At 37.9% G+C, this 20,122-nt stretch overlaps 1 protein-coding gene across 1 annotated transcript in view; it reads left to right on the top strand.

Annotated features, from left to right (window-relative positions):
* The window catches only part of Nln (neurolysin), a 123,226-nt gene that overhangs the window by 80,883 nt on the left and 22,221 nt on the right, over positions 1–20,122 (top strand). Inside the window, exons 8-9 of the mRNA XM_023706035.1 lie at positions 602–968; positions 12,803–13,004. Coding sequence (XP_023561803.1) covers positions 602–968; positions 12,803–13,004 — 569 coding nt within the window. The remainder of the gene's footprint in view (positions 1–601; positions 969–12,802; positions 13,005–20,122) is intronic.

The raw sequence follows: 20,122 nt of genomic DNA, 5'->3' as shown, positions 1-20,122 counted from the left end.
ACACACACACACACACACACACACACACACACACGCACACAAATAAATAAATAAATAATAAAAACATTTTTAAAAAACAAACACTCAGGAATGGCCCACAGTATATAAATTGTTATGGCAAGAAATGTCTCTAGCTAAAATCCAGGATGGCTGTGTTCAAATCATCCTTCTTCATAGAAATGGGATAGTAAGGAACTAAACCCATGTCTGTCAAATGGGTTGAGCACTTTGTAGATAGTGTTGACCAAAGGTCTCATGTGATTTGTTTCCTGTGGCTTTTTAAGAGCTTAACCTCATTGAAGAACATGCACATGCTCAGTGTCCTTACCTGAACATAAGAGTAGTTTGCTTTGCTTCCTTAATTACAACATTGAGTTGGAATTCTCTGACTTCACTTTGTCTTTGGTGATGCTGCTAAGGTGGCTATAGAGCAGTGGACAAGACATTATAAAGTAAATCACTCTGGAAAGGAAAATCTGTCATGTTCAAGCTTGTTCTCATCTCCATTTCTCCTGGTGTCATGTTCAGCAGCACACTAATGCACTGGTGAGTTTGCTCCCAAGAGCAGGAGACTACTAACTTTTCCCCTTGTCCTTCACAGATGATTTAAGTCAGAAATTAAAACCCTTGGGTGAGGCTGAACGAGAGTTTATTTTAAATTTGAAGAAAAAAGAATGTGAAGAGAGAGGTTTGGAATATGATGGGAAAATCAATGCCTGGGACCTACACTACTATATGACTCAAACAGAAGAACTCAAGTACTGCATAGATCAAGAGTTCCTCAAAGAATACTTCCCCATTGAGGTGGTCACCGAAGGCTTGCTGAGTATCTACCAGGAATTGTTAGGACTTTCATTTGAGCAAGTGACAGATGCTCATGTTTGGAATCAAAGTGTTACACTTTACACTGTGAAGGATAAAGCTACTGGAGAGATATTGGGACAGTTCTACTTGGACCTCTACCCAAGGTACTGTTGAGCACATGTTTGGAAGGGGCCTTTGAGATTAAGACTCAGTTCTCTATTTCCTGTGTGTAGTTTTTAGTAAAGAGGTTTAAAATATGGGCTCTGAAGTCAGAATGTCTGATTGAATCACTTACTGAGCACGTTACTTAATTTTTTGTGGTTCACTGTCCTTATCTATATTATGTAGGGCTGCTGAAATGGAAATAGTAGTATCACCTGCTTTATAGGTTTATTATCAAAATTAAATTGATTAATTACATGCAAAGCATTTAGTTTGGTTTGGTTTTAGTTTGGGTTTTGGTTTTGTTTTTGTTTTTGTTTTTGACAGAACCAGGGATTGAACTCAGGTCTTTTGCACTTGCCAGGAAAACACTTATTCCACTGTGCCATCTCCCCAGCCCCTATGCAAAGCATTTAGAAGATTCCCAGGCACATAGCAAGTGCTTAGTAAATGTTAGTTGTACCACCATCATCACTATCATCATTGACTGTATTTACTTAATTGAAGCTTGTCCTCTCAAGTGTTTATTATTCAGGGGCTGGGGAGATAGCTCAGTAGAATGAGTGCCTGCCTGGCAAGTGCAGGGTCCTGAGTTCAACCCCTGGTAACGCAAAAAAAAAAAAAAAAGTTTATTATTCAGAAAACATGTCTGCCAGTCCCCTTCCGTCTGTGACTACTCTTCTAAGTCTGGTTGCGAAGCGGCACGATACGCTATATAGTGAGACTAAGAGTCTGCAGCCAGTCAGACTTGAGTGTGAAATCTTCAGTAGAAAAGCTCATCTATTCCAGACTGTTTATTCCTCTGAAATAACCTTTACAGGCTTATTTGCATGAAGGACCAAATCTCCAACTCACCTGTCCTTGCCATAAATCAATGACAAACATTCAAAATATTATTGCTGTTTCTATAATGTGTGGTAACAATGGACTCCACAGTGTTTTATCAGACACCAACGGAGTTGAATGTCTTTCTTTCTAGGCTGCTTTCTAAAACACAGCCAATTTGATGTAATTACTAATTTTCTTAAAAAGAGCAAATGAATAGTATTGTCCTTAATTGGTAATGTACAGTATAGGTATACAGCCCACTGAGTGTGTGGTGGGAAAAGGCTATGTACCTGCGGGGAATGTAGACTGGTGCAACCATTATGGAAATCAGTGCGGAAACTCCTCAAAAACCTAGGACTACTAGAAATCCCACTCAACCCACATATTCCCCTTATGGGAATTTTCCCAAAAGATCTGAAAATATCATATCATAGTGATATATGTGCACTTGTGTTTATAGCAGCACAATTTGTGATAGCCAAATCTTGGAAACAACCAAAATGCCCATCCCCAGAGGAATGGATGAAAAAGAGGTGGTGTTTTATACAATGCACTATTCCTCAGCTATAAAGAAAAATAAATGCAAAGCCTTCATATATAAGTGGATGCAACTTGAAGATATACTCATAAGTGAAGTACGCCAGGCCTACATATGTAAATATCATATTGTCTTCCTAGTGTAAGAACTCAAAAGAAGAAATAAAAATTGAAAGGTATAACACAGTTAAATGGAAAGTGAAAACTTAAGGATTAAACAAAGAGAGAGCAAGGAGAAACATTAGGCAATATGACAAGGGCAAAACCATACATTTATATAAACAAGATGATTAAGGCAATGGTCCTAAGAATCTCCATGAGGTTTTTAAAAATAGCAGCTAATGGGTAGAACTCTCACCCTGACTAACTGTATGCTTATGTCTGTGAACTAAGCAACTACACTGAGGATAGCAATGTGTAATACTAAAACCATGCTTACAATACCTGGCATTTTGCTCTTCTAAATGTGTACTGCTTCTAGTGTCATCAATTATTGCTATGCTCTCTTTAAAGTAAATGTTTGTTTAAAAAAAAGTAATAAAAGAAAACAAGAGAAGAAAAAATATTTTTAAAATAGGTTTTTTAAAAAGTTTATTTTTAATCATATTTGTTTTTATTCATAAAACAGATTCTCAATCAAAACAAAAACAAAGGCTTTGATGATTTCAACATAAGATTCTCATGCAGAGACTTGTTTTAGTGACTATCATTTTATAAACAAAATATAAAAAGACAGAATCTCAGAATAAAGCAAACATTTGAAATTAAATAAGTCAAATTTATTCTTAAAAAGGAAAGTAGTTGCTCAAAATGGACAAAAAAAGAAATATAGTAAAAAATATCATTATAGTTTTTTGGGCAGTTGTTTTGATTTGTTTTGTTTTAGAGACAAAGTCTCACTGGCTTTGTAGCCCATTCTGGCCTTGAAGCCATGGTGATCCTCTTGCCTTAACTTCCTAAGTGGTAGGATTACAAGTGTGCACCACTTTGGTATCACTGGTTTTTTGTTTGTTTGTTTGTTTGTTTGCGATACCAGGGATCAAACCCAGGACCTTGCTCTTGCCAAGCAGGTGCTTATGCCACTGAGCTGTATCCCTGGTCCATCACTGGTTTTTAAATTAGTAGAAAAATCTTTGATTTTTCAGCTATAATTTTAAAAATTATACAAAGATATTTAAGAAGAAAGTCTGTCTGGTGCGGTACCATCACCTTACTCTCAAACCAGGTATACATAGTGTTTCATAATATATAAAGAGGCATAAAAAATAACAGACTAATTATCAGATTGGTGTAGCTTTCCTATTTTTTTTTTAATTGTATTTGGCACAGGGTGTCACTGCACAGCTTGGATTCATAGTGATCCTCCTATTTTCAGCCTCCCCAGCTCTGGGATTATACGCATGAGCCACCATGCCCCATCTCCATGGCCAGCTCACTGCACCTGGCATGGGCCAGTGCAGCATGTGGTACCTAAGATTGAACCCCAGTCCCTGCACTTGCCTAAGCAAGTGCTTAGTCCTCTAAACTATGTTGCCAGTCTTTTGATAAAAGATTTTTAAATCTATTTACCTATTTTATCTGTTTATACATTTCCAACTTACTATATAAAATCTTTCCATGACAATTCATGTGCCCTCTGAATACCTTGAGGTTGAGTTGGTTGAAATTTTTAGTAAATACAGGATTGAGCTATCTGGCCGGGCCTAAAAATGCATCTTTCGTTGATGGGCATTTGGGTTGTTTTCAAGATTTAGCTATAGGTGTGAATAGGCCTGCCCTAGGCCCACCGGACCCTCACTCCAGCCAGCGTGCAGGTCCAGCGTGTGAGTGTGGCAACCCAGAGCCCTCCAGATCCTCACTACAGCCAACACCCAGGCCCGGCCTGTGAGTGGGACCACATGTCCATCCACCGAATCCTCATTCCAGCCAGCACCTGGGCCAGCCGTGTGTGTGTGTGTGTGTAGCTTCTTCCATCAGACAGGCCCAGTGTGGAACCCTGTGGCAGAACTCCCTACAGAGAGATTAGAGGCAAGACCCACCCAGCTGATCCGGGAACAGAACATCTTGCCAGAGTGGCACAGAGGGTTCATTTCCAAGGCCTGAGCATAAAGAAGTTGAGCACAGCAGCCAGACCCAAGCCACACCCACCTGGACGAGTTTGAACTTGGTAGATCCAGACCTGGTGATAAGGTAATAATAACTCTATCAAAGCTCTACACCAAAGGTCAGAAGACAGTGCTATACAAAATGACAAAAAGAAGGAGCAAAATGCATTCTCAGGCCCTAAGCCCACCCAGAACAAATGCAGGAGACAATATCATAGAAGAAATTGGAAATCACACACCTGAAATCTCTGAAATAATAGCGTCTGAAGTAAACAACTGCAGAAAGGTAAAGAGGAAATCAGATCAGAAATAATTTCTTAAGTTAAAAAAAGAAATAACTAAAATGAAAGCAGTACTAAGTGCTTCTAAACAAGACACTGATTAAAAAATAGAAGAATAGAAAAATGATGGAATCTTTGAATAAGCAATATAGGAAAAAAATAGAATGCATAAAGCAGATTCAAAGTGCTATACAGGAAATTAAAACCTCAATCAAAGATTGCAAAACCGTTTGAATGAAAGTGAAAATAGACTTTCAGACCTTGAAGACACCGTTGCAGCTAGTGAAAAGGTAAGAAAAGATCTCTTAAAAACAACTAGGAGTCAGGAAAAAATGCAACATCTGCAAGACAATGCAAAGATGAACAATGTTAGGCTACTAGGTATTCATGAGAAAAAATTAGTCAGTACAAATGATATAAAAAGAACATGGGCAGAAGTAATAGCAGAAAACTTCCCAAATATGGGGAAACAATCTGACATTCAAGTAACTGAAGCATATAGAACTCCAAATAACATCAACCCAATGAAAACCACACCCAGACATATAATCAAGATCCCAGAAATTCAGCACAGGAAAAGTGTACTAAAAGCTGCTAGAGAAAAGAAGCAGGAAAACCCATCAGAATAATGGCAGATTTTTCTTCACAGACCATCAAGTCAAGAAGAGCATGGAGCAAAGTACCTCATGTCTTGCAAGAAAACAAATTCCAACCTAGACTGATACACCCTGAAAACTCTCTTTCAAGTTTAATAGAGAAGTGAATTACTTCCATGACAAAGAACAATTAAGAAATTTCATGACAACAAAGCGAACCCTACGCAGACTACTAAAAGATATTCTAGAGAGGGACCAAAATGACCACAAGTCCATGAATGAGAATGGAAAGAAACCACCAAATAGGGCAAACAAACACAGGAGAAGAAGGTATACAACAGCAGTCTTTCAATTATTCTTTTGTATATAGCAGCAAAACATTTCTATCAGCAGTCTCTAAAAATGGACTTCTGCACCCTATAGGTCATGATTCTGTCCAAGTCTGCAGGATGCATATCAAGGAAATAGCAATAGCTCAGGCCCACGAGTGCCACCTGGCCACCAGTGAGCATCATGGACACTGTCCACATCCACTGCATACTAGAACTTTGTGCGATAGCCTATCTCCAAACTGTTAGAAGTGCTGGTCATATATTTGCCATTCTAGTATTTGTTATGTTTTATTCTTAGTAATTCTTTACTCTAATGAAAACTTTCATAATTGGTATTTTTGTATATATTAACCTAATCAAATACTATGTAACTACTCTGAATTGATCAGAGATTCATACATATGATACACTACATTCTGGCCTCTTAGTTGGACTCAATTTAGTTTTAATTTTTGAATATTATTTTAAAATATTTAATTTTGCTCTTAATGAATAGAATGATTTGTTCTAATGGTGTTTGTAAATGGGATCACAAGTCCGCATCTTGTACAGCAATTAACCACTAAGAAGAATATATGCAGTGTATTATTTGTTGAAAAAAAAAATAAATAAAAGTAATAAACAATTTGAAAACTCAAAAAAAAAAAAATAAAATATTTAATTTTGAATTAATATTTAATTTTCTGAATATTGTTTAATTTTAATTTTTGTTTTATGATTTATGCTGTTTCTTTGCCTTACAATCTTCTTATGACATGGTATATATTCTCCCAGTATCAGAAACTTTAATAAGTGTGTTTCCATTTTCCATTGACTTTATATTAGTTCTTCCTTGTCTTTTACACACATACATACACACACACACACACACTCACACACCTATATGAAAAAATATGAATATAACCTAACATAAGATTGATATTGTTTTGTAGAAATCTTTAATGACCTTTTAAATGCGTTTGTCTAATATAATTACATTTTACATTGTCTTGCATAACTGCCATTTTAAGAGCTCTTTATTCTTTATCCAGGACCATACAGCAACTTCTCTTGCTTTCTGCATTATGGTCTTTGTTATTTCCTATATGCTACGTCTGGAGGTATTAGAATATTTTGAGTTTGTATAACTGGAAAATATTTTACTTTTAGTTCTCAAAGGTATGTTTGCTAAGTACAAAATTCAATGAGACAGTTCTTTTTTTTTTCAATCCTTTAAATAAATAAGTCTAGTTTCTTACTCATTTACTCTTTTTTTCTAATATGGAATAAGATACTGTTTAATTTTGTTCCTCCATAGCTAATTTTTTTCTATGTATATGCTTTAGTGATTTTTTTCTTTACAGTTAGTTTTAGACAATTTCATCTTTGTGTGTCTTGGTATGATTTTATTTATATTTCTTGTGTCAAAGGTTCATTTTTCTTGGAAATGTGGTGCTGTAATTTTTTTTTTAAAGAACTGGGGTTTGAACTCAGGCCCATGCACTTGCCAGGGAAGTGCTTATTCCACTGAGCCATCTCCCCGACCCTTTTTTTTGCAGAACCGGGGATTGAACTCAGACCCTTGAACTTGCCAGGCAAGAACTTATTCTACTAGACTATCTCCCCAGCCTCGTGGTGCTATAATTTTAACTAAATTCAGAAATTTCAAATCTTTAAATATTTATTACCTACCCCATTCTACCTTGAGAATTCTAATTAAATGAATATAATTTTTTTATTTTGGCACAGAAGTGAACTATTATATGACTGATCTGTGAACTCTTTTTCATGTTTATTTTAGACAATTTTTATTGTTATATTCATTTAAGTTTTTAAGTAATTATTTACAAATATGTAGTCTATTATGAATCTCATTTTATGCATTCATTTCAGAAATATTTTTCTAAAATTTACTGTCTACATCTTATGTCTTTCACATTTCAGTCTTTTAATTTGCTATATAATTATTATTGATTTTCAATAAAGTTAATAATGAGTGAAAAAAAAATTAGCTATAAAAAAAAAATCAGGTCCTTGTTTCAGGTGTACCTACTCACAGATTCTCTCCTTTTCTTCTGTCTGTCTTTCCTTATGTCCTTAGTTGTGATTCTTTTTTTTTTTTTTTTAACCTAAACTGTTAATATAAGCACTATAGTTTGCTCTACTTACACTCCATACAACAGATTTTGATGTGTGGCAATTTCATTTAAAATAAATATGTTCTACTTTCCCTTGTGATGTTCTTTTCAACACATGGATTAGCAGACAGAAATATGGTTTAATTTCCAAGTATTTAGAGATTTTTTTAGATTATTTTTTCCATTATTTCTAGTTTGATTCTATTCTGATTAGAATATACAATTACTACCTCTTCAATTCTTTTAAAGACGTTTTATTTATTTTATGACCAGCATATAGTTAGTCCTGATGAACATTTCAAGTGCATTTGAAAAGAATATATATTTTAATATTGTTGGATGGAAGGCTCTGTATATATTTCTTTATTTATTTATTTTTGTGGAACCAGGGATTGAACTCAGACCCTTGTGCTTGCCATGCAAGTGCTTATTCTCTGAGCCATCTCCCTGGCTCTGATTATATTTCTTAGTAACATTAATCAGTAGTGTTATCATCTGATTTTTCTGCTTGTTCCATTTCTGTTTCTCCTTCAATTTTATATGCTTTTGGTGCATGTATTTGTAGGTACTTTTAATATTACTACATTTTAAAATGTGACCTCTTTACCAAGATGTATCGTATTCATATCTCAGGTAGTAGTCCCTGTAATGTCTGCTGGTACTGTAGGATTTTTTTGTGTGGGGGGGAGGCTGGCTCAGGATGCCTTCAGGGCAGATCTGGCAAGGCGTGAGCATCCTGAGCCTGACTGCTTTGTCTATGCAGTCACTTAAAGAGCTGAGCTAATGGGCAGGCCCCAAAAAGTCCACAAGTGGGGTGTGTGTGTGTGTGTGTGTGTGTTTTGTTTGTTTTTTTTGCTGGCTCAGGATGCCTTCAGGGCTGGTCTGGAAAGGCTTGAGGATCTGGGGATGAACCATAGCATCCTTAAACAAAGCAATCACTTAAACAACTGAGCTAAAGGGCAGGCCCCCTGTCTGCTATTACTGTAGCCAGGCCGCTTTCTTCAGATTTCTACCAGCATGATGTATCTTTCCTTTTTCATCCTCTCTCTCTCTCTCTCTCTCTCTCTCTCTCTCTCTCGCTCTCGCTCTCGCTCTCGCTCTCGCTCTCGCTCTCGCTCTCGCTCTCTCTCTCTTCCCCCTCCTCCCCCTCCCTCTCTTCCTCCCTCCCTCCCTGCTTCTCCTTTTCTCTTTTCCACTACTGAGAATTGAACCCACGACCTTGTGCATGCTAACCAAGCATTCTATCACTGTGCAACATCTCCCTAGTCCTTTTCTTAAACTTTATTTTGAAGTGGGGACTCTTTAAGTTCCCCAGGATGGCTTTGAACTTGTGATCTTCCTGCCTCTGCCTCTCAAGTAGCTGGGGTTACAGGTGTACAGGTGTAATTAGAGCTGGCTTTTTAAAAAATCCAATCTGATAGTCTCTTTTACTTGGTGTGCTATACCAGTTACATTCACATTACCATGTATACAAGTATATTTCATATAATTACTGATATGAAGACATTACAATCTGTCATTTACAGATTGTTTTCTGTTTGTTCCATCTCATTTTTACCTTTTTGTTAGCTGAAGGGTTTTTTTGATTTGGTTTTATCTCTTTAAAGTTTTATTAGCAGCTGCTCAGGGGATTACAATATACATATTTAATTAATCAGCTGTTCACAATATACATCTTTGTCTAAGTACTGTCAGGTACTAATATGCCACTTCACAGCGGCATAAAGAGTTTAAGAGTGTATTCCATTTCTCCCTCTTCATTTGTGCTCTTGTTGGCTAAACTTAGACATCCAGTCCATTGTTAACGCTATTGCTTTAAGTAGTCAGTTACTCAGAGCAACTGAAAGTGAGCACATTTTACGCTTACCTTTATTCCATTTTTAACACTACTCATTTCTTTGAAGATCCAAGCTTTAAGCTGATACCAAAGCCATTTCTGCCTGAACAACTTCCTTTTTTTTCCCTGAACACTTTTTTCATTTTTAAAAAAACAACTTTTCTTTAAATTGTCTTATAGTTCAAGTCTTTTTGTAATGTAGGCTCTTAAGAGTATGTACAAGAAAGTCTGTATTTTTCTTTTTTTGGAAGATATTTTTGTGTTTTATGTAAAGTTCTGCATTTGCAGGTGTTTTATCATGTAAAGACATAAGACATCTGTTGTAATTCTTATTTGTACCTGTCTTATGTGCAGTGTGTGCTTTTCACCTGGCTGCTTTAACATCCTCGTATCTCTCCTTTTGAGTGGTTTCAGAATACTTAGGCAGGTATGATTCTTTCTCCCTTCTTTTTGCTTGTTTTGTATTTATTTTCCTTCCTATTTGAGTTTATTACACTTGTGGTTCAATGTCATAAATTTTGGAGAACTAGGCTATTTTTTCTTTTTTTGTGTGTGTGTGTGTTTTCTGTCTATTCTGAGATTCTGATTATATATACAGTAAGTCATTAGACATTGCCCTGTGGCTCTTGGTGCTCTTCTCTGTCCTGGGGTTGGGGGTGGCAGTAGAGAGAGAGACACACAGAGGGAGAGACAGAGGGACAGAGAGAGAGATTACTCCTCTGTTGTTAATGTTTTCATTTCTAGTATTTTCCCATGATTCGTACAGTGTCCAGCTCTGTGCCTAAATTATCCATCTGGCCATGCATAGCCTCTAGACCATTTAACATGCTACTTTTGGTCATTTTAAAAACTGTGACTGGGCTGAGGATTTACCTCAGTAGCATAGTGCCTGCCTGGCAAGCGCAGGGTCCTGAGTTCAGTTCCCAGTACCCAATAAATAAACACTGATAGCTCCAGTACTGTCACACCTGAGTCCAGTTCTCTTGTTTGCTTTGCCTTTTGTCAGTGAACTTTTTTTATTTTTGTCTGCCTCACAATGTTTTTGAAAACTAGACATTTGTACTGTCTAGGAAAGTAAAGGCTGAAATAAATACTGCAGTTTTATGCCTAAACATGGCCACACATTGACTTCTGCTATGACTTTAATGTAGGAATTTGATTCATTTCATAATTGAACTAGTTTTGGTATCTATTACTGCCATGCTACAAGCTTCAGATTCTTGGCTTGAATTCAGGATGGGAGTTGTTTGCCAGTTTTCTTCAGTATCTTTTCCTCCTTCAATTTTAAGCCCCTCTTCATGCTCTGTCTCAGGGCAGATTTGTCTCCAAGGTCTTGTTCTCTCATATCAGTTGACCACTGTGATTTTTTTACTGGATGTTTGTTAACCTGGCTAGGGGTTAGTCATTCTGTCACTCTACGATTATGCATCAGTCTTAATCACAGCATAGGTTCTGTTCCTGGGCCTTAGGAGTGGGGTCTGTCTGGTGATCCTGCCTCATGTGGGGCTGAGTCCATGATTTATTCTGCCCCTTTTCCATGACTAGAGGCTTTTTTTTCTATTCTTTTCCACAGGTGGCAATGGGTTTTCCCCAGTGCTCTAATAATAGTAGGGTTTGTTCCCCTTGTCCCAGAACTGTAAGGTTTTCCTTTTGTAGGAGACAAGTAATGCTTCATCCCTCACCACAGCAGGTGTACCCTCTCTCAACAGATGCTTTCGCAGTTTTTTTTACCCTGAGTCCAGGCTTTTTTATATGTAACCAATAATATCTGTAGAAAAGACTCTGAAAATGGAAAACTTCCCTTGTCTATAGCTTTTTCTCCCCCTGGTTCCCTATTTTGGCTAGCTCATCACTAGCTATTAGCAGTTTGCTGAAAACACCTATTCCTCTCTGTCTGCCATAGATTTAAAAAGGGGGAAAAAAGAAGGCTTGATTCCTCCTCTCCCCTGTGCTTGAAGCTGCCTGACCTAGATCATGGGTTAGTTGACTGTCCATTGCCCTTCAACACCAGCTCTCTGGTGGATTCAAGACAGGTTACAATTTGCAGATTGTCCAGCATAGCATTATTGTTGTAGTAAAGACAGGAGCACTTTTCCACATCTAAATAGGATGCTGGAAAAAATTTTATTTGTATAGCATCAGCAGAGGGAAAAGGCAAAGTCCACAAGAAAATGTAATGCAGGAAAAGGGGATAAATATAAAAACCAAACTAAAATAATCTACCCCAAATCTGAATGTATTTTTTATTCCTGAAAGAAAAAAGCAGGGAGAGGAGGTAGGAGGAGGAAGAAGAGATCTACTTTTAGACTGAAATAATGGTACACATTGTCCAAGAGTAGAGACCTTCATCACATAACATGCTTATTCCTAGGCCAACTAAAAGTATTTAGTTTCTTTCAGGGCTTCCTAGTTCATAAAAGCTTATTTAATTGCAGCTACTGAATCTTCCCTCTTTGAGTAAAAGGAAATACCTTGTTGTGTGAAATTGATAAAGCTTTTTTATCAATTCTAATTTGAAGGAAAAAACTAGGTGCAGTTTATCTTTTCTTTTGAAAGTGCTTCAACACTATGTAAGCTACACTTATTTAAAATTTACTTCAACTATGAAATAATTTTTAGTGAGTCCCTCTGAAGAAGAAGAGCAGGGATCATTAAAATAAAATGTACAAGGCTTAGGGTAGGACTACAGTCAGCAGTAGAGCTCTTGCCTAGTAACTCTGAAGTCCTGGGTTCTGATGGTCCTCACCAACACACACACACACACACATACACACACACACACACACACACACACACACACACGGGACATTAGGGACTGGGCGTGGAAATGCATACATGTAATCCCAATACTTAGGAGGCTGAGGCAGGAGGGCTGTGAGTTCAAGGCCAGTCAGCACAGTAAACAATGTAAATGCCTATCTCAAAAGAAAAAGTGGGTCACTGCATACTAGATATGTTATATATAATTTAGCATTCAGATTTCTCAATAAAGGAAACCTTAGAACTATAATTCCAAATGATAATGAGATTACTGTTCACTTAGTTTTTCCGTTTTAGCAAAATATGCTGCTTTCTCAAAGGTACATTAAATGTGTAAAAGTTCTTGTGCCAGATATAACACTTAGTGACTGGAAAAGGCCATGTCGGTGTTGTTGCTGGAGAAGGGCTTTCGTGTCTCACTATTGTGTGTTTCTTGTTCCCAGGGAAGGAAAATACAATCATGCTGCCTGCTTTGGTCTCCAGCCGGGCTGCCTTCTCCCAGATGGCACCCGGATGATGTCTGTGGCTGCCCTTGTGGTGAACTTCTCCCAGCCAGTGGCGGGTCGCCCCTCTCTCCTCAGGCACGATGAAGTCAGGACTTACTTCCATGAATTTGGTCATGTCATGCATCAGATCTGCGCACAGGTAAGTGGAACTTTGAAGGCCTGCAGAAACAGAGTTTTTTGTTTTTGGGTTTTTTTTTTTTAAATCATGCCTCCTTTCATAACCTGTTTTCAATTGAGTTAATGCGCCATTGAAAGCTTTGTTGAATATTAAACACTTGTGGCAGAAGAAGTAAGACCATCATTAAGGAAAGATAACAAATACTATGCTCTTTTCATTCCTTCTTTGTAGGAATATGTGTAAGCTTCACGTATACATATAAATTATGCTGTAATCTTTTTTTTTTTTTAATTTTATGTATTTGGTACAGGTTCTCACTATGCAGCTCGGACTTGCAGTGATCCTCCTGTTTCAGCCTCCCCAGCACTGGGATTACAGGTGTGTGCCACCATGCCCAGTTTTGGTGGCATGACAGTGTACCCAGGGCAGGGCTGGCAAGGCATGTGGTGCCAGGGATTGAACCTGTGTCACTGCTTTTGCCTAGGCAGGTGCTTGGACCACTGAGCTATCTCCACGGCCCAATGCTGTAATCTTTCTCCTCTTGTTAATGCTTTTTTGAGGAATTCAGTGATTTTTCAACCTTCTCAACACCCTTTACTCCTTTTCTGACAATAAATATTTTAGCACTTCCTTTTTACTACCCTCAAATTGAAATCACTTCAAATAACCATACAGAGAATTGTGCAGGGGGAAGTATGTGTGCAAGTAGATTAAAATTGATTTCTTTAAATAATCCTAAAATTCATATGTAACCAGAAGAGACCCAGAATAGCAAAACCAGTTCTGGGCCACAATGACAAAACAAGGGATATCATCACAATGCCCAATTTGAAATCATACTACAAAGCCACCATGATGAAAAATAGCAGGGTACTAACAAAACAAAAAAAAGAACTAAGGATCAGTGAAACAGAACAGGAAATGCAGAAACAACTCAAGCACACTCAGCTATTTATCTTTGACAAAGGAGCCAAACACCTTCACTAGAAAAAAGATAGCCCTAGGGCCGGGGAGATGGCTCAGTAGAATAAGTGCTTCCCTGGGAAGCGCAAGGGTCTGAGTTCAATCCCCAGTTCCGCAAAAAAAAAAAAAAAAAGAAAAAAACCTTTTTAATAAATGGTGCTGGGAAGATTGCCTTTCTGCATTATGAAGACACATACTGCTCTCTATGCACTAAACTAAAATCAAAGTGGATCAAAAATCTAAATGTAAAACCAGAAATAAATAATCATCTGGAAGACAGTAGGTAAAACTCTTGGAGACACAGGTGAGGTGAAGACTTTATGAACAAAACACTATTACACAGGAAGTACAGCAAAGAATCAAAAACTGGGAACACAACAAATTAAAAATCTTCAGCCCAGCAAAAGAATCCAACAGAGTGAAGAAAAAATTCATGGAATGGGAGAACTATTGACCAGCTGCTCCTCAGACAGAGAACTAACATGTAGAATATATAAAGAACTCAAATCACATACCCCCAAATTTAAAGGCCCCGCCCCAAAGTGGGCATGTGAACTGAACAGACACTTCTTAAGTGAAGAAATACAAACAGCAATAGGTAAGTCAGAAGATGCTCAACATCGCTGATCACTGGAGAAATGCAATGAAGACAACACTGAGATTCCATCTCACCCCAGAAAGAATGACTGTTATCAAGAAATCAACCAGTAACAAATGCTAGCAAGGCTGTGGAGAGAAAGGAACACTTCTCTCCTGTTGGTGGGAGTACAAGCTGGTGCATCCACTGTGGAAATCAGTATAGAGATTCCTCAACAAACTGAAACTAGAAGTTCCATTACACTCAACTATTCCACTTCTAGGTATTTTCCTAAAATAGCTAAAAGTATCATGCCACAATAATATATGCATACTGGTGTTTATAGCAGCATAGTTTATAATAGCTAAATCTTGGAAATAACCCGTATGCTCATCAATGAATGAATTAAAATGTGGTATTTAGATACAATGGAGTACTAGTCTACCATATGGAAAAATAAACTTAAATAATTAGTAGGAAAGTGCATGCATCTCAAGACCATAATTTTATGTGAACTCAGGCACACAAATTCCAATACCTCATTGCTTCTGTTGTGTGAGAAACCCAAAGGGTAATAAGGAGCAAAACAAAGGACAGATACTTGGAAGTAGGAAGAACATCTTCAAATGGGAAGAGAGAGGGGAGGGAAAAGACATTTTTAAAAACAGAAAAGGAAATGGAAACAAATCTTTTGTAAATGGGAAGGGGAAGAACGGTTGAAAGGAGGGGAAGGGAATGGGAAAAAAAGAATCAAGATATATTATGTACAGGAAATTCCCTAGGATGAATGTGATCATTATATATGGCAAATATGTGCTAATAAAAGCAAGTAAATAGGAAAAAAGAAAAAATAGTTTGTTATCAAGAAAGAAACTGCATTTATAAAGAAACATGCCCTTTGCCTAATTTTGTAACGCATTCCATTTAACTAGGCTCAAACTATTTTGGTTTGAACCTTATGAACTTGTTAATATGTAACTGTTATTAACATGGAAATCTTTAGTAGTGCAACCTGTTTCAGTATATTGACACTAACAGAAATGGAATAGTCTGTGAAATCTTAAGCATCCCTAAAAGAGAAATATTTTATATAACCTTACTAGAATAGTTTTAGATTTACAAAACTGTTGCAAAAATGGCTCATGCAATTCTCACTGTTTGCCTTACCTTTTTTGTGATTGATTGATTTTTTTTTTTTTCAGACAGGGTTATAGTGAGTCTAGATACTAATCTTACCATATATATTTTTGCAAAGTGTTTATATATAACTGAAAATTTTAAGTACTATTGGTATCTACTGCATATATCAAACTTTAGATTACTTTCTGTCTTTGGAGTCTCCTTGTTATTCAGGAATCCATACTGTTCTTGGAACTGAGCTGACAACAGAAACCACTTCAGCAGTCTGCAGGGAATGGTGCTCCATCTGGAGTTCTTTACATTTGGTCCAACCCCCTGCCCCCATACTTCATTTTGTCTTACTGCATAGTCATGCCCAAATATTACCATCTAAAAAACAAAAAAGATGTTTTCTTTATATCCAGTGAGGATACCATTGATTTAAGAAGATTCTCTATGGAAAAAGACTATTAAAGGAAACTAGTAAAATCTCAATAAGATGTGTTTAGTACTGTACTAATGCTGGCTTCTTAGTTGTGATATACATACTACAGTAATAAAAGATACTGAAATTAAGACAGCCGTGCATGGTGGTGCATGCCTGTAATCCCAACTCAGGAGGGCTGAGGAATGAGGATCATCATGACCATGTACACTACGCTGGCCCAAACTCATGATGATCCTCATCCCTCAGCCCTCCTGAGTTGGGATTACAGGTCATTCCTCAGTTATATATAAACGCTTTACAAAAATATATATGGTAAGATTAGTATCTAGACTCACTGGGTTATAGTTTACTCATCTTTATAAATGACCCCTAGAACACTTGAATATCAAGGCAGGCATGAAACAGTCATTGGTTTTTTGCTGGCCTGTACACAGTCATTTCTGAGCATTCAGCGTCCAAAGGCCCCAGACTGGTCCCTAATTACAGTAATAATCAAAAATGTACCTGGGCAGGGGAGATACTCAGTGGTCTAATTCCCTGCCTGGCAAGTGCAACAACCCGAGTTCTATCCCTGGCACCACATGCCATGCCAGCTACCGAGACTGGGCATGGTGGTGCACACCTGTAATCCCAGCACTAGGGAGGCTGAAACAGGAGGATCACTATGAGTCTGAGCTGTGTAGCAATCCCTGAACCAAATATATAAATAAATAAATAAATAAATAAGATTAATAAAGAAGGTCAGCCAGATAGCTCAGCTGACTAAAGCACCTGCTTAAGCAGAGTGCGGCTATCAGGGTTCGATCCCCAGCATGCCTTGCCAGCCCCACCCTCAGGGCTTGCTGAGACAGCGATTGAAACTGGGCATGGTGGTGCATGCCTGTAATCTCAGCGCTTGGCAGGCTGAAAACAGGAGAATCACTACAAGTTTCATCTACATAGTGAGACCCTGTAGACCGTGCAGACCCTATACCAAATACATTTTTTTAAAAAAGAAATGTACCCATTAATTTTTAAGCAGATTTTACTTGTGCCCATCACTTTAACAAGGAGAGATTTACTTGGCTCGTGCTTTTCAAGGGTTCAGTTTGTAGCTGCCTGGGCCCAAGGCAAGAAGATCATGGCAAAAGAACACAGCAGAGCAAATCTGCTTAGTTCAGGGTGACAGGGCAACAGAAAGGGAGCAGCACTGGAGATGAAGGGCAAGGGACCCGTGTGCAGCCCAGCCTCACACCTCCTAAGCCACTCTGACAGTGAAGCATAGCCAGCATGCTCTGTTTAAAAACTAATTCTATATTTTCTGTTTTATTCCTGTCGTTTCAATTTTTTTCTTTGTTATAGTACTGGGGTTTGAACTCAGGCCAGACATGCTAAGAGGCTACAGTACAACTGGGACCCATTACCTGCTCTATTTTGAGACTTTCGAAGAACCTTGCTAAGTGGTTCATGCTGGCTTCAGATTTGTGATTCTCCTTCCTCAGCCTCCCAAGTAGCTGGAATTACAGGCATATGCCATCATGCCTGGCTTGCACACTATGTGAGATAGCCACTTTAGTACTAGAAAATGGGTTTTGATACTAACATTTTAAAACTGACTCATAACTAAATACATGCACATACACACACGTACTGCATTCACCAATTTATTCCTCTCAAAACAGTAAATAATTCTTAAAGTTTTGCTGAACTTTATTCATGAACACAGAATATCCTACTGATAAGCTGTGTTGATGGGATCCTTTGCTTGGTCATCGCTTCATGAGATTGTCTTTGAAAGATCTTTTTGTCTGTTTTTACTTTCATATGCCTTGTAATCTTTGAAGAACTTTTTTAGGTAGTGGTATTTAGAACAAGTGATCTCTACTTTTGGGGGCACAGGTAGATCTATATATTTGTAGTTTTATAATAAATCAGTCCAAAGTCTTCTGTGCTGATGTAAAATGGAGGGTAGTGAATAAGGAGATCCAGAAATAACTTCTATGTCAATACTTCTGACTTTGCTGAGAAATGTATGGTGAATAAAAAAGTTTCCATGTGTATTCAGTAGATTGGTTTTAAGGTATGGAAGCTCATCCTTTGAGCTCTTCCCTGTGGCATTCCTCAGGTCTGATGACCAGAAGAGCTCGTTTGAGCTTGTCACAATAACATTTAAATGTGTCGGCAGGAACTTCCAGTTTTCAAACATGTGGATGCACTAGTTCAATATGTCTGCTATCTCGCCATTCAGTAGTTGAGTTTCACTCCTATTTTCTTTGTTTACACTGCAGGGTAGGCAATTTTGAAGATAGCAATCAAGAGGAAAGAGGAGGTATCATTGGTATCTGTTCCTCTTTCATGTCTTGATTGTGGTTTGGCCTCTTAGTTGTCTGTGGACTTTTGAACTTCTGCAGAATAGAAGAACAGTGCCTCTTACCAGCTTCACTGTGATGGCTTCTTAGGTTGTATATGAAGAGCAATACTATTGAATTTTGAACTATAAAGAGATAATGAATTTAAGGAAACATCAGAATCACAATAAAGCTTTTTAAATTAAAAGTGAAAAGAATGGACAGTCAAAAACTTCAAATTCTGTGGTATGAAATAGCTGTTCAGCTAGACATGATGGCAGACGTATATAATCTCAGCACTCTGGAGGCTGAGGTAGGAGAATTGCCATGAGTTCAAGGCCAACCTGGGCTACATACTGAGTTCCAGACCAGGCTGGAATGCATAGTGAGCCCCTGTCTCAAAAAGTCAAAAAAAAAAAACCTATATCTTGTATGTTCTAAATACTTAAATTGCACACTCTAAATAAACCTACCCTATATTAGTGAGGGAGGCACCCAGTTATGACAAAGGCACTACATAAAAATCACCACTGGATTAAAAATCATTGTGAACCTAGTTGTAGGTCTTTTGGCAGGTTATTTGACTTCAGTGAACTGTATCATTTTTGTATTTACAAAATGACAACAGCAGCAGTTCTTCCCTACTTCCATGGCAGGTTGGAAAAATTAAATAAGTAAAAAAAATTGAAGCACTTTGAAAAGCACAAAGTCATGTACATTTCTGAAGTATCCTTATAACCATATTTACATATAATTCAGTCCTTTTGGGATCAAAACTGAAAGCGGGGTAGAACAGACACCATGAGACAAGTTAGTGTCACTTCGTGGTCAAGAGAACTCACAAGTTCTTACCCTCACTGAGCTTTAGGCAGGTTTTTGTGGAAGATGATAGTAACCAATGAGAATTGTAATTGTTTTTGATAATGTGAAAGTTCTAGTCCTGAAGCAAGAACAGAATGACCCGCTTAGAGTATTGGGGAAGGTGGTTTGCTGTAGAGAAATGTGGCAATAATGCTAACGAGTAAATACTTGGAGGAAGCTGAGGACAAGCGTGGTCAGAGCAGTCAGGGCCACACATGCACAGGCAGACTGGCCGGCCATGAAGAATGGAGACCAAGATTTACTTACTGAGCACACACCATGTGCCGAACACTGTACATTGGAGCTTCTGCATTCCTTCATTTTATCATCTCAGTATGCTTTGAGGTAGATGAGTGTTATTATTCTGTTCCGCCGTTATCCAAGTGAACAGAGTATGGAGATGGCCTTGCTGCAGGTGACCAGTCACGCCTGCCTAGCTGTTACTGCCTTGCTGTCATCTGGGCAGTAGAGGCAGCTTCGCTCCTGTGGTCTGAAGTTGCTGTTGTCATTGGGCAGACTTTTCTCCTGAGTTAAAGAGTGCTATTCCGTGATAATGTGGAAGGAAGGAGTTTGTCCAATTCCATGCCCCCCTCTGCAGAGTTGATGGTTGAGGTTTCCATCCCAGAGAACCATGAGCTGTTTACCAGTAATCTTTGGCCTCTCCTGTTCTCCTCTCCCCCAGCCCTGTTCCAGCACACTGTTGGAGTCACACATGACTTCTTTCAGTATCTACATATATGCATACTTACAATAAGTGCTAAGTAATCTTAAAAATCAAATTGTGAATCTAGTGTCTTTGTTTCTGTTTGGGAAAATGCTCATTGCATTGTCTACATTATTTTTT

Source organism: Octodon degus, unplaced genomic scaffold (assembly GCF_000260255.1).
Source record: "Octodon degus isolate 3935 unplaced genomic scaffold, OctDeg1.0 scaffold00001, whole genome shotgun sequence".
Classification (NCBI taxonomy): Eukaryota; Metazoa; Chordata; class Mammalia; order Rodentia; family Octodontidae; genus Octodon; species Octodon degus.
The sequence above is the reverse complement of the archived record's forward strand: the minus strand, read 5'-3'. Positions and strand labels throughout refer to the sequence as shown.